The sequence below is a fragment of the Cavia porcellus genome, unplaced genomic scaffold (assembly GCF_034190915.1).
Source record: "Cavia porcellus strain 051 isolate PalLab524CR breed Dunkin Hartley unplaced genomic scaffold, mCavPor4.1 scaffold_21, whole genome shotgun sequence".
In the NCBI taxonomy this organism is placed as follows: domain Eukaryota; kingdom Metazoa; phylum Chordata; class Mammalia; order Rodentia; family Caviidae; genus Cavia; species Cavia porcellus.
This window is the reverse complement of record NW_026947504.1, coordinates 15,036,084-15,049,252: the sequence shown is the minus strand read 5'-3', so window position 1 is coordinate 15,049,252 and position 13,169 is coordinate 15,036,084. Positions and strand designations below refer to the sequence as shown.

At 40.1% G+C, this 13,169-nt stretch overlaps 1 protein-coding gene across 1 annotated transcript; it reads right to left on the bottom strand.

The window, feature by feature from the left end:
• Positions 1-4,383: 4,383 nt before the first annotated feature.
• On the bottom strand, positions 4,384-7,211 carry Scgb3a2 (secretoglobin family 3A member 2). Its single transcript, XM_003477330.3, is given in 5 exon segments — positions 4,384-4,404; positions 4,773-4,828; positions 4,831-4,893; positions 4,896-4,966; positions 7,153-7,211. Coding segments are annotated over 5 exon segments (270 nt in total).
• Positions 7,212-13,169: the final 5,958 nt, after the last annotated feature.

The following is a 13,169-nucleotide window of genomic DNA, read 5'->3' as shown; positions in this document are numbered from 1 at the left end:
GATAGAAAAATCAAGGCTCAAGGTGAGAAATTGATAGTATACTTAAGACACTAAAACTTGTCGGGCGCAGGCGCTCAACATACCATACCCCACCCTGGACTAAGGACCACGTCAGCTTCCGCAATGCGCTACATCCCTCTCCAAATTAGCCACCCCGTGTGCACCTCATGCTCACTCCGTGTTCGCCCCGTGCTGACTCTGTGGCAACCCCTCATTGGCCACAGCTGGGTATATTGGCCAGAGCCCGTGTCTCATTCCAACCCTGCCTCCTCGTGACAGCCTGTGATTGGTCACGGCCGAATATATAAGCCAGAGCCCGCAACAATAAAGCGGCAGTTACCTGTTACCAACAAGAGCGTCCTCTGTCTCATTGGGGGGCTGCGCCGGTCAAAACTAGTAGAGGCTAAGTGAAAACTCCAAGTGGCTTTGATTCCTAACACAGCATTCAACTGACGCATCCCGAGGACATATTTTACATCATTACTATTCTCCGTCCTCACCCCCAACGTTCCTACCATGCCTCACACCCTTGATGGAATTTACATTTTTCCCCTTAAAAATACTGAGCAGAAAGTTGACTTATATTTAAATAAAAAGAGAAATCATACCATTTTTTCTGCCATTTTTCCATCTCATTCTGAGCAGAACTTGTATTTTAATCACACAGTGGTGGCTGAGATCTTGCTTGAGCTCCCCAGTTCCCTCCCTCTTCCTGCTACTCAATTCTGGGCTCCCTCCACTCCAGCCATTTGGAATGCTGGCTAGTCCTGAGCTATTCCAAACATATCCTTTCCATAGGGTTTTGATTCTTCTTTTACCTAAGTTTCTCTTCCCCGCCAAGGATTTAGCTCAGTGGTTCAAGTGCTTTGTTGGTGAGTGCAAGGTCATGAGTTTGATCCTTGATACCAAAAAAAAAAAAAAAAAAAAAAAAAAAGAAAAAGAAAAAAAAATAAAAGAAAACCTCTCCCCAAAGATAGTCATGTGGCTCATTTTCTTTTCTTGAAGTCTTTGTGCAAACATTACTTTCTTGGTGGGGTCTTTGTTGATTATTCTAATTAACATTGCATTGTTTTTGTTTTCTCTGCAGCACTCACCTTTTAACCTGGTGTTAAAACTTGATTTATTTTTCTTTATTGTTTACCTCCACTAGAATGGATCTTGATGAGGCAAGAATTCTGACTCTTTTCCTCCGTGTTCCTGGCATAAATAGTGAGTAGTAGAAACAGTACCTATAAAAAAGTTTTTAAATGCGTATCCTTATATTTAGTATTGAGTAAAAAAATGAAAACTATAGATCTTCTACCTCCGGGCAAGGTCACAGGGGACAACGTTGAAGATTCCCTGGTTCTTGACTTCATGTAGCTCAAGTCTTCTCACAGAGGACATGAGCACAGGATTAACCACATTCAGCTTGGTCTGAACGACAGAGGCAGGACAAGGAGACAGCCATGCCCCAGTGGGAGAGCAGAGACTGCTCAGCGGTGATGATATTTTACACATGTGTTAGCAGACAATACAGGATTTGGAGACATGGATAAGGAAAAGGAAGAGCAATTAAACCTTGGCTGACAGCTTACAGTGGACCGTGGACTGGAAATGCTTTCTATACACTGATGGCACCATGATTCTTCAAACCTGCTACCACTGTGGGGGAACCGGTGTCATTGGGGGTATCCTACATCTGGTCCGTCATTTACCCTCACACTGAGTATAAGCATTAAATATTATTATTCCCTTTGGAGATTCTGTAATGCGAAACTGAAAGTTTATAAGGACCCTGTCCAAGGCCACTCTGACTGCTTTTGCAGGAACCTCAATTTGAACACATGTCTCTGATTCTAAAGCCCTTGCTTTTTATATGAACTTTTTAAGTCTGTTGCAAGATTTCTTTTTGTTTTGAGGGGAAGAGAAATGTTTTCTAATATAGATAATTGATAAATATTTTCTTCAAAATTCCTCTTAATAAAGTAGCAATCGTTTTAAATTTAGCAATTATATTATAAATGTATATGTATTTGAAAGTTGGCAATCCCCCAGCTGAACACCATTATCCTTAAACTAGGCCTATGAGCCACCAATATTAATCACCAATATCAATTATGTTTAGCTTGTCTGTTCAAACATATGTAAACATGTACACATGTGGAGAGGAATTTCAGTGTAAACGGTAGCTTTTCTTTCTTGTTTAATAATGTCTCATGGTACTTAAGCTAAGTACTATGATGGACATTCATAATTGTTTGTTTTTCTGCTCTTCAAAGGATGGTGTAATAAACAGCATCATACACATAAACTTGAGCACTGATGTTTTTATTGTTTTATAAAATATTTTCAGAACTGACTTGCTAGATCAAAAGACATATTTTTAAATGCTAACAGATATTTTGAAAAAGCCTGGGAAATGTAGCAATTTCTTAACTGCCCGAAACTGACACATTATTGATAAAACATGACTAGATATATATCTCATAGCAAATGAGTATTTTAATAGCTTCATTAGAGTAATTTATGTGCATACGTCCAATAAACTTCGAATATTTAAAGTACATTTTCTTTTCTTGGAAAGTGTGGAACATGTTTATCATTAGTAGTACATTCTGAAGTGGTCATTTCCAATATTAATTGATTAAATCTGATACTTCTTTAGGTACAGAGTGGACAGAGATAAGTACTGAGAAATTAATGAAGTTGCCCTACATCATTTAGGCGAGTCCAGTTGCCCATCCAAAATACGAAAATATCATCTGCTTGCATTTGTCTGGAAATAATGAGTCTATCGAGAGCCATTAATATCATTCAAGACTTTCCTTTTCTATCTTTCTTTTTTGTGCTGGGATTCAACTCAGAGCCTCATAAATATTAAACATAGGCTCTTCCATTACCAGTGTCTCCAGCCCAACCTTTCAAAATTTTAGCACACTTTGTCCACAGATAATGATAATATTGTAAGTTAATGTATAAATACACTCTTTCAACGAGTTGTTTTGAAGAGATTAAAGCAGTGGTTTTCAGCCTTGGCATTTTCTAATATTTGGGAGTTGATTTGTTTTTTATTTGTTTATTTGTTCATGTGCAGCTACTTAGTAAATTTTCCAACTTGCACTTGGTAGATGTCTGTTAAAACCCCTCCCCCAGTTGTAACATTGAAAAGTGTTTCCAGAGGTTGGCAGATAATTTCTGGAGGGCAACATTTTTCTAGTTGAGAACCACTGGGGTAAAACAATAAGGATCATGGGTTAAATATAGTGTGTATTGTTATACACTTTTATACTTTACTGATATTTGAGTGTCAAATATCAAAAACCAAAAAATCTAGACCCTTCTTGCTTTGTATGAAGTTTGTATGACTAGTTGCATTAATTGTATTACAATTTTGCTGTTTAGTTGATTCCATTGTGTCTTTCTCTTGAAAAATAGATGTTCACATTTGAGTATTTATAAAATAAACAAAACAGTGAATAACCACATATATAAAGTGGTTCTAGCATGGATTGTTGGTGGTAATGTGCTATGAACAGTGTGCTAATACTCCCAAGTATAGTTATCTGTTTAGTGTGGCTGGGACTGGCACTCACATGAAGAAATTAATACTGATGAGATTAGATATATAATCAAAGGCCCAAACGCAAAGGCCATGATCAAGAGCTGGAAATGTTTTCTGTTACAAGAATGATGCAGTGGGAAGATAATTCTGGCATTTTTGTAAGTGATAGAATACAGGAAAATACTAAAAGGAAAGAGTTCTTAAGTGTTTTGTCCATAGATTCCACAGTGAAGGCTTAGCTTGGCAGAAGGTCTTTAAGAGACTTTAAATGACCTGGAAACTTCATGAAAACCACCCTACCACCGGTGTAGACTCTAAACCAGGGAAGTAAGTCTTGTCAGACAATACTTTGAAGTGTTTTTCTTTTTTCTTCTTAAACTTAACCATTTCATTAAAACTGGAAAAGAAAAGTGAATACTCTGGAAACACTATCAGATAAAGAATAGTTGAAAAATGGGAAATTTAACTTAGAGATAAGGAAAGGAGACAAATGAGAGCGTCTTATGTAAAATGGTAAGTTATCTTTGTAACAGCAGGCTCTCTAGTCTATGATCCAAGACAAAATGTGTCAAAAGAACATGGAACAAACTGAAAATCTATTCGTTGCTTTATTCATTCTTTTCAGGGAACCCAACTCATCTGGACATTAAGTCTAAATCTGAATGGAGTCAGTGGCAGCCGAGAAAAGTGGAACCAGGGCTGGGGATTTAGCTCAGTGGCATAGGCACCTGCCTTGCAAGCAGGCAGTCATGAGTTCGATCCCCGGTACTGATTTTTAAAAAAAAGAAAAGTGGAAACATTCTATTTCTGTTGTCACTTTCATTGTCTTTATCCTGATGTCACAAGTGTGATAGGGCTTCCTAAAGAGCAGAAGGACAAATACAATAATAAGAGAAAAAAAAGAGCAAATTAGATGTAATTAATTTTTAAAAAACAGATTCACATTTATCATATTACACAGCCACCATTTTGCTAAAAGGGAAACAGACTCAAAGTGGTCTAGTCTCATCCAGAATCACAAAGCTGGAATCACAGAACAAGGGTCTCTGTTGCTGACTAATGTTTTCTGTACTTGTCCAGAGTCCCTGTGCAACTGCAGGAACACCTAAATATTTCACTAAATAATCAGTAAAGGCAGCACCCACATTTTCAAGGGAAGCAATGCGGGGGTCTTCAGGGTGACTGAGTGCTCCCCGCTTGGAAAAACAGCCCCACGAGCCGCAGTTACCAGTAGTTGATTCACAGCTTCAGAAGCCTCGGGCCCCAGTTCATTCACACACTTCTCAGTCCCTCCACAAGGTGTTCAGCAGAAATGCCCAGAGTTTGCAGAAGGCGCTTTAATGGGTCCAAAAGGCAAGAACATCTGGAAACACAGGCAACACTTCGTGAACAGGAAGGGGCAAACTGTTTAGGAGGAAGGCAAAAGAAAAACCAATTGAGACAGGGCATTCGGCCCTGACTGTGCACCTGCCTCCTTCCCCTGTCTGCCAGGAGCTCCATGGGATCTCTCATCTTGATTCTCAGGAGCACTTCTGCCCGTGGGCCATTGTATACTTGCTTTTTGATTCCCTGGAACTCTCTTTCCTTAATAACTAGGGCTCTTTCTTATTTTTATCACCCTCATTTTCTCATTACAGCATAATTCCGTGAGAACAAGGAATTTATATCTGGTTCCGTACTGCACTGCACACTTACTGATCTGGTATGCAATGAGCAGACACTAGTGGTTGAATAAATAAGTATTTTGTATGTGGCTTTGTTCAGAACTCTCAGATTTCAGGCAAAAGCAAAAGGCCCTAATAAATCACTATTCAGGGATAAGAATGAACCAAATAACAATCCATGAAACTGCCCTCTACTGATTAATTTTAAAGCTACAATTTAATTGAGTACCAAAGGTGTGCCATTTTCTACAGATACATACAAAAATGCAACATGGATGCTTTATTCAGAAACCTAACACCACCTGATGAACAATATACATCTGTATGCTGCCCTGCAGCACACAGTCTGATAACACTACAGACAAAGTTCTGTGGAACCACAAAGGAAGGGATGACTAACCAGTGTGGGAGAGTGCTTCAGGAATATTCCCAGAAGTGTTAGGTGCCTGGAGGAAGAAATCAGAATCCCAAGGTAAAGAGGAGACACAGTATGTTAGAAACAGCTCAGCAAAAGATGCTGAGACCATAGCACATACAACAACCCTATATCTGTCTCCCAGAAAGGCTGGAATGCAGAACTCCAATGAACTGTAACAAGGAGCCGAGGTAAAGTGGGTGAAGCTAACCAAGTGAGATCAGAATTTGAAAGCCTTGGATTCCATACCAGTGACTAGGGAAAATTTTCTTCTTGAGAACAGCAGGGAACGACCAAGGCTTTTAGATGAACAACTGTATCCTTATAACCAGTTTTGGAAAGATAAGAAGAATGGGAAGAAAAAGCAGAAACTGAAAAACATGTAAGATGTATACGTGTACAAAAAAAAGAGCAGATACATAAATGTATACACATAAACAAGAACTGTGTTCTGGTTTTGCCTCAGATCTGCGGTAGTTCATTTTTCTTTCATAGTTCATAGTTTATTTTCAATGAGGAAACTTTTGATTTCCTCATTGAAATTATAAAAATGGAGCCTGTTCCTGTGTCCTACCTCTATCTTCTCACGTACTTCTCCTCCAAATTTCTCTCGTAATAGGGAAATACTTATTTACCTCCACTTCCTTTCTCTACCATCTTTGCTCATGAGTATTTGTCCTTGGACACTAAATAACAACAAAATATTCAAAACCGTTTCTTGCTAGTACTTACAATGGCTTCTTCCAAAAGGAAGGGCTCAGTTCTTATTCTTCTCCAAGAAGCTAGCTTCCACATCCTTACTTGGACATTAAACTCTTCACCCCTTGGCCAAACCAAAGAACTCTGCCCAATTTCTCATTGTGTACTTACAGTAATGCACTCCCACAATAAGCTTTTCAGAAGTCTAATCTTTCCTAGAAGACTGTCAGCTCCTCAAGAACAATCTTTGAATTATGTACAATTTTCATACAATGTTTATCTGAAGCCCCAAAACTTGTAGTCCCTGAATAAATATTTTTTAATATAAGCAAACAGAAAATGTAGCTATTTCAGGAGACCCAGCATGGCATCCTGGAGATACCAGTAAATGATTCCATTCCATGTTTTTTTCTTTTTCTTTTTCTTTTTTTTGTACCAGGAGTCAGACTCATGACCTCACCCTTGCCAGGTAGACACCGAGCCCCTGAGCTGAATCCCTGGTCCCAACTCCATATACTTTAAAAAGCTTAAAAGAAAGAAGTTACAAAATCATATTTTCCTAAAAAATATGGAAGACTAGTAGCCTCCAGGGTCCAACAGTGAATACCCTTCAGTGAACTTCGGTAGAAATTGTTAATCTCCTATGCATTAGGGACAGTACTCACACTAGGTTAGAGCTTGGGTGATGGAAGAACCCATTATCCTTTCCAACAATTCTATTTCTGGTGATTCTAAAAGTCCTTCCACCACATCCCACTGTCAGTGAAGCAGGCTTATCAGTTGTGTTTTATTAATAGAAAAGGAGAGAAATATCATATGTTCTAGACTACTTACTAGAGTAACTACAAACACCGAAGGTCACCAGCAGGAAGACACCTGCCAGCCTCATGGCAGGTGTGTGTGATAATTTCCTGAAATTTCAGAAAATCCAGAGAATCCGCCAAGCCACTAGTTTTGCTGGCTGTGCAAAATGTGACTGCTACTGTCACACACATAAATGTATTTCTACACCCAACAAAGGCGTGAATTTCAGGGCCATCTTTTGATTCACTCCACCAAAGAAGAGCATGAAGGTCGTATCTCCTCACTAAGTAAACTGGAGACTTTCAAACATTGTCTACTTGCCCTCATGTTCCCACAAGAAACAAAGCCTTAACTAAAGCATTCTTGAGTACCTCTCACAAGCCCTGAGACAAAAACAGTAGTGGAAAGCAAAGAGCCTAAAGGGCCCTCCTCCAGGAAGCACATTGAAAAAAAGAAAAAAGCATGCATTATATTAAAAGGAGTGTTTTCCTTCAGATTCCTATTTACTTAAAGCTTAGAGAATCACATCACCTGAGGAGCTACCCAGTTGTGAAGTACTCTGGAGGTCACTTGAGCCGAGCCAGCCTAACAGTAACTCATCTGCTCATCCATGTTCACACATAATATGCCAAGTTCTCAGACTTCTGCCTGTTTTCTAATGTCATCTAGTTATTTGTGAATATGCAAATTATGTCTTCTCCACATTCTCATACTGAACAATATGCACAGGATATAAAATCAAAATGCCTAGAAAGTTAAACTAGGAGGACTCAATTTCCACTGCTGTGTTAGACTGGGTTAGTCATTTTTAATCTGTAGCATTGGTCTACTTATCAAAGATGGGGCTATAAATGACCTAACCGACCCTACATTGTACATCCCTGAAAAAAAAGGTTTTTTTGCAAGACCTCGCCTAATACAATTTGAGTCATCCAAAGCATACATTTTAGAACTCTTCTGGCAGCTTCATCCTACAAAATGATAATACATATGCAAGTCAGAGGAGCAAGCAGTCTCCAAGTCTGCCATCCTAGAGCCGAGGCTCAGCCAGGTCACTTCTGGAGGACCTCACCTATAAGCCGCTGTGCTGCAGCTCTTTGGCCACCTTTTGGGTCTTGAATACAAAGGAGAAGAAGGAAAGAAAGAACCATGAAGCAGGGAAACATGAGGCAGAGCTCAGGGACCCTCGACCAAATGACACTGCTGTCCCAGGTCATTCTCAGCACCAAAGAGGAACATAGAAAATCTTGGAAGCCACACCAAAGTCCCAGCTTCTAAATGCATGAGGCCAGAAATTGGGAACTAAATTGCTTCCTTGAGTATGGTATTGTTATGGAGATGAATATGTAGCTGTGCCAAGCCATAACACTCAAAACATCCATAAATATTCACATACTTACACAAGTATGAACAATAATATATATGTGTACACAAGTTACACATTTGCACATAAGCAATCTTGTTACTTATTTTTTTCAACAAACATTTATTGTCTACTATGAGCCAGGCACTGTGCCAGAAATGAGGATTCCAGCAGCAAACCAAGCAAATTTCTTGTGATGGATTTGTCAGATTAATGGGATAAACGGGCATTAAACAGGTAAACAAGCAAAAATAACCCATAGTAAGACCTGTGAGGAAGCCGACAGGCTGCTATGACAGGAAACAAGTGGATTGGGAGCTCTCACACTTTGAAAGAGACTTGAATTTGGCTACTTCCATGCTCTCTATGTTCAAATCATTATCTTAATTATGATTTTTTATTCCATTATTTTGCTACTCAGAGATCTTGGGTCATTGCTGATCCAGGGGAGACTGTCCTTCCCAACTCTGGAGGATTCCCACAGGTGGCAATTCACCCTAAAGTATACCCTTTGTATGCAACCAGCCAATCAAGAGCCCAGTTCCCTAAACAGTTTTTTTTTTTTTTTTTTTTTTTTTGGAGGGACAGCTTTTACATTCTGGACACTATTGCCCTTTCCTAATTGCCCCAAAATCAAATACTGGACAACTAGGAATAGCCTCTAAACCCAGAGATCCCTGAAACTATTCAAACAAGTCTATTTTTTTTTTTTTTACCTTAAAGCATGTAAGGCTTTAAAGCTGTTTTCTAAGAGGGCTAATTTGTTTTGGTCCATTGCCATATTTTAAAATTCTTTTGATTAGTACATGTCTGACCTGCTTGTCATCAGGTAAAATACACATTCTTATTGTCATGGTTAATGACTAGGCCAGGATAATTGGTGGATGTAACAATTACCATTTATTTTAGGGCAGAAATAAGAAAAAGGGAGAGGAGCTCTCCTGGAGAAAAGGATGAGTTGAGGGGAAAAGAGAAGAGAAGCCTGGCAGGCGGAATGCACCACTGCAGGGACAGGAGAGCAGTGTCTCCAAAGTCAATTGGTGCAGAACTTTTAAGGTTTATTTGATATTTGCCACAGATGGTCCCACTTGATTGCTTGCTGTAGCACAGCCAACGGGTGTTGGGTCCAGCATGTTCTCCTAGCAGATGATTGGATGCTTGATGCTACATCCAGCTCAGGTGCCGCTGTTCTGCACCCATGATAATAACTTTCAATTGTTAGGTCTTGCCCAGCTGCTCCAGCTGCATGGCCAAGTCCAGCCTCTGACCACGTGCCTACTCATCTTGCCTGCCGCCTCCTTGGGAATCCACAATAAGGACCCTTGCCAACACTTCCCCCGCTTTCTCTGGTTCTTGACAGATCCCAAGCTTTCCCTTAGGCCCTCAACCCACAGGAATCTGTACATGCTAAATGATAATTACAGTAACAGCCACCTGCTGACCTGTTAGCAAGAATAACTATAAAATTTGTATGATAAAACGGCCACCAAACCTTTTCTTGTGTTTTGTTCCAATACTGCTAATGCTTTTGTTTGCTGCATGGTCATGTGTAGGAATGTCTGCTTTCCAAGGTCTATGTGCTAAACATCTCGAGGGGAGTTGAATTTCGTATCTGGATCCTTCTACAGGCTCCAGTGGGTAACAACATTAAACTATTCCTTCATTATCATTTATCTCACACAGCCTCTGATGACAACGATACAGGGCAACACTCCCAACCTCCTATGTCCGCGAGTTCACCTTCTCTAAAATCAAAGAATGAATTTTAGAAACAACGGAGGTTAAGAGGAGAACATATTTATTGAGAGAAAGAAAGCTTCTGTCTGAGAGAGACAGAGGGGTCCCGAGTGGAGTGTCAAGGACTCTGTCTTTCCCAGGAATTTTTATAGAGCCAAATCAAGGAGTGAGACAGGTTCAAGGTGGGGGAAAACTGGGAACTCACTAGGGAGATGGGCATGAGGTGGGACATAATTATAGTTAGCCAAAAAAATTAATAGTTCAGGCAAAACTGATTAAATTGGGGACAAATGGGGAAGCAATCACATAGAAAATGGGCATTCTTAGAGAGCCTTGACTCTTCCTTAGAGGGTCAAAATGGTGACTCCTGGCTTCCTCAGCGCAATAGGGAACTATTTAGAATATAAGTCGTTAGGATATGGATGCATTTGTTTAATCCTTTGTCTTGCAGCCTGGCCCAGGAGGAGTCTGGTTCCTGCACAGTTGCAAGGCATCTGGGCCTCTGCACTGGCTCCTTTGAGGACCCAGCCCTGTCTCACTGCCTATAATATTTCTAACTAACTCAGCTGCCTGCAGCAATAAGAGCTTTCATCCCATTTCATCAATGAGGCTCTGAAGCTGGAAGCTGAGAGTTAATCCTCAGGGTCCGAATTTGAGTCCTTTCTTTCTGATTTGAATTTTGTTACCTTTAAATATTTAATTAAGATTCATTTGTAGTAACCATTTTAAATCTATTAATTCACTGAAGAGAAATGTAGCCAAAGGAAAATGAACGTCAGTGCTTTTAAATTAACTTGGACCTGCTTGCAAATGCAATTTTAGTGTAAATTGAATTTCTCATCAGAGTAGAAATTCAATTAGCTATTCAACAAGTACTTACTGAGCATGTTTAGTGTGCCCTGCTCTGTTGTGGATTCTGGGAATACAGCAGAAACACAAATGGGCCTGACTGTTACTTCATTTCAATTATGCTAAGGAAAATTGCCAGAAACTAGCCCACATACCCTTCTTTCCCGGTGAGGAAGATTATGGTTATCAAGCCACCGACTGATTACAAAACAGTGACCAGGAAACACAACAAAATTTTCCCAGTAGCTCATCTGATACCCTTCCTTCCAACTGAGAGGAGACAGTGTCTTCACACAGAAGTAATTATTTTTTCCTTCTGCTTGTTGGTAATGGGCATGGTCCAAAGTGGCCCAAACATAAGCTTAGACAAAAAAGAGTCATAAAACATACTTTTTAAGGAACAGATGCATATACAATTGAATCAAAAGGTGTAGCCATCTCATGAACAAAAACTCCATTTGCCCTCCCTCAGATACCGGTTGAATTCCGTTGAATGAAAATTAATATTGGGCCATTAGCAGCTAAATCTCAGCCACGCCCTAGGCATTGCAGGGAATCCAAATGGACTGCAGGCCTGGGAGAAGGAAATACACACAGGAAACAGCAAGGAAGGGACAATCAAAAGAAAATTTAGCAGGCATTAGAAAGGGAGGGAAACTGTTAACATAGTTTGTAGTTTAGGAAGTTCTTGCAAAGCAAAGTAATTCTTGAATTTGTAGATTTTGAGGAGAAAAACCTAGCACTTGCAAACATTAATTTTAGAAAAGGAAACCAATTTAGTGGGCTGGAAGGACAGGTGTATGGGACAGTCTCCCAGCTTTTCATACCTAGTGCTTTCGCTCAGAGTCTGCCCAGAGCAGATTTCAGACACATTTCATTTATAATCAAGAGCTGAGTGTCTCAGCTGAGTAGGACGGGAAGGTGAGGCTCTAACCTTAAACTCTGACTGACTGGAGGAGGTTGTCACTTGATCAACCAGGAGAGAAACGGAGGTTTGAGCAGGAAAACCTGGCCCTGGACATTTATAAAGCTGATCCACATAAGAGAAGGCAGAAAGACACATCAGCGCCCAGACTGTGGACCCGCGCTTTGCCAAGCCAGAACCTCTGCTTCAGTCTGCAATTAGCTCCCCATAACCTGCATGGTAGTCATCCAGCTCCTTTGTGCTGGTGCAGTTCCTACTGATGCATGTGACAAGCTTGACAAGGAGCTAGAACTTTGGTTTATGCTTTTGCTCCCTAAGTAAATAAACTGCCTAAATCCAAAGGTGGCTTCTTGTATCTTTACAGACAAATTAGTCTGGCTTTGGCCTTGTCTTGTATGTACAACTCAACGCCTTTCCAATATCTGCCAAGCTACATGATCATCATGAAAACACAACTCATAGACATCATGAGTTCCTGTTGATTTTACCTGGCTATAGTCCCTTGATTAGTGCCTGACGTAAATCATTTCTTCCTTTCTAAATGTTTACATTTACTATGGTTCTTTTGGCCAGGAAACAGGGTGGAGAAGCCTTTCCACTAAGGTGGAGGAACTCCTGGCAGTCCTGATGTTTGCTTAGCACTTTGTGTAGCTGTCCAAGCCTTCCTAATGTGGGGGCTGGCTGATCTTTGTTCTTGAAGCCCTTTGTTAGTTGAATGATTAAGAGCACAAGCCCTGGAGCCAGTCTGTCTGGACAGCAAAAGTCTTCTACTGGAGAAGTCGCCTTTCCTCTCTGGCATCAGTTTCATCAACTATTTCATAGTTGGTCTTACAAACCTGCTTCTTTGGGCTGTGTTATGTGCAAATGAGTTTACATAAACAAAATGCTAGTACCTCTGCATTAGCAGCACCACCTAGAGTTTATCATTTCATCACCCGCTCTGCGTCTACACTTATTTTTCCAGTGTCCCCACCATAACCCCAAGCACAGCAGCCACCACCACTAAGTGCATGAACATTACTTCTTAATCATTTATTTTTAATTGTGTGAGAGAGTTTTTATCTATAAATTCTCTTTAACAAATTTTTCGTTTCTTTGATTTGCACACAAAGCAGAACAGTTATGTGGGTAATCACTACCTCCAGTAAGATGTCTTTAATTTGAAAACA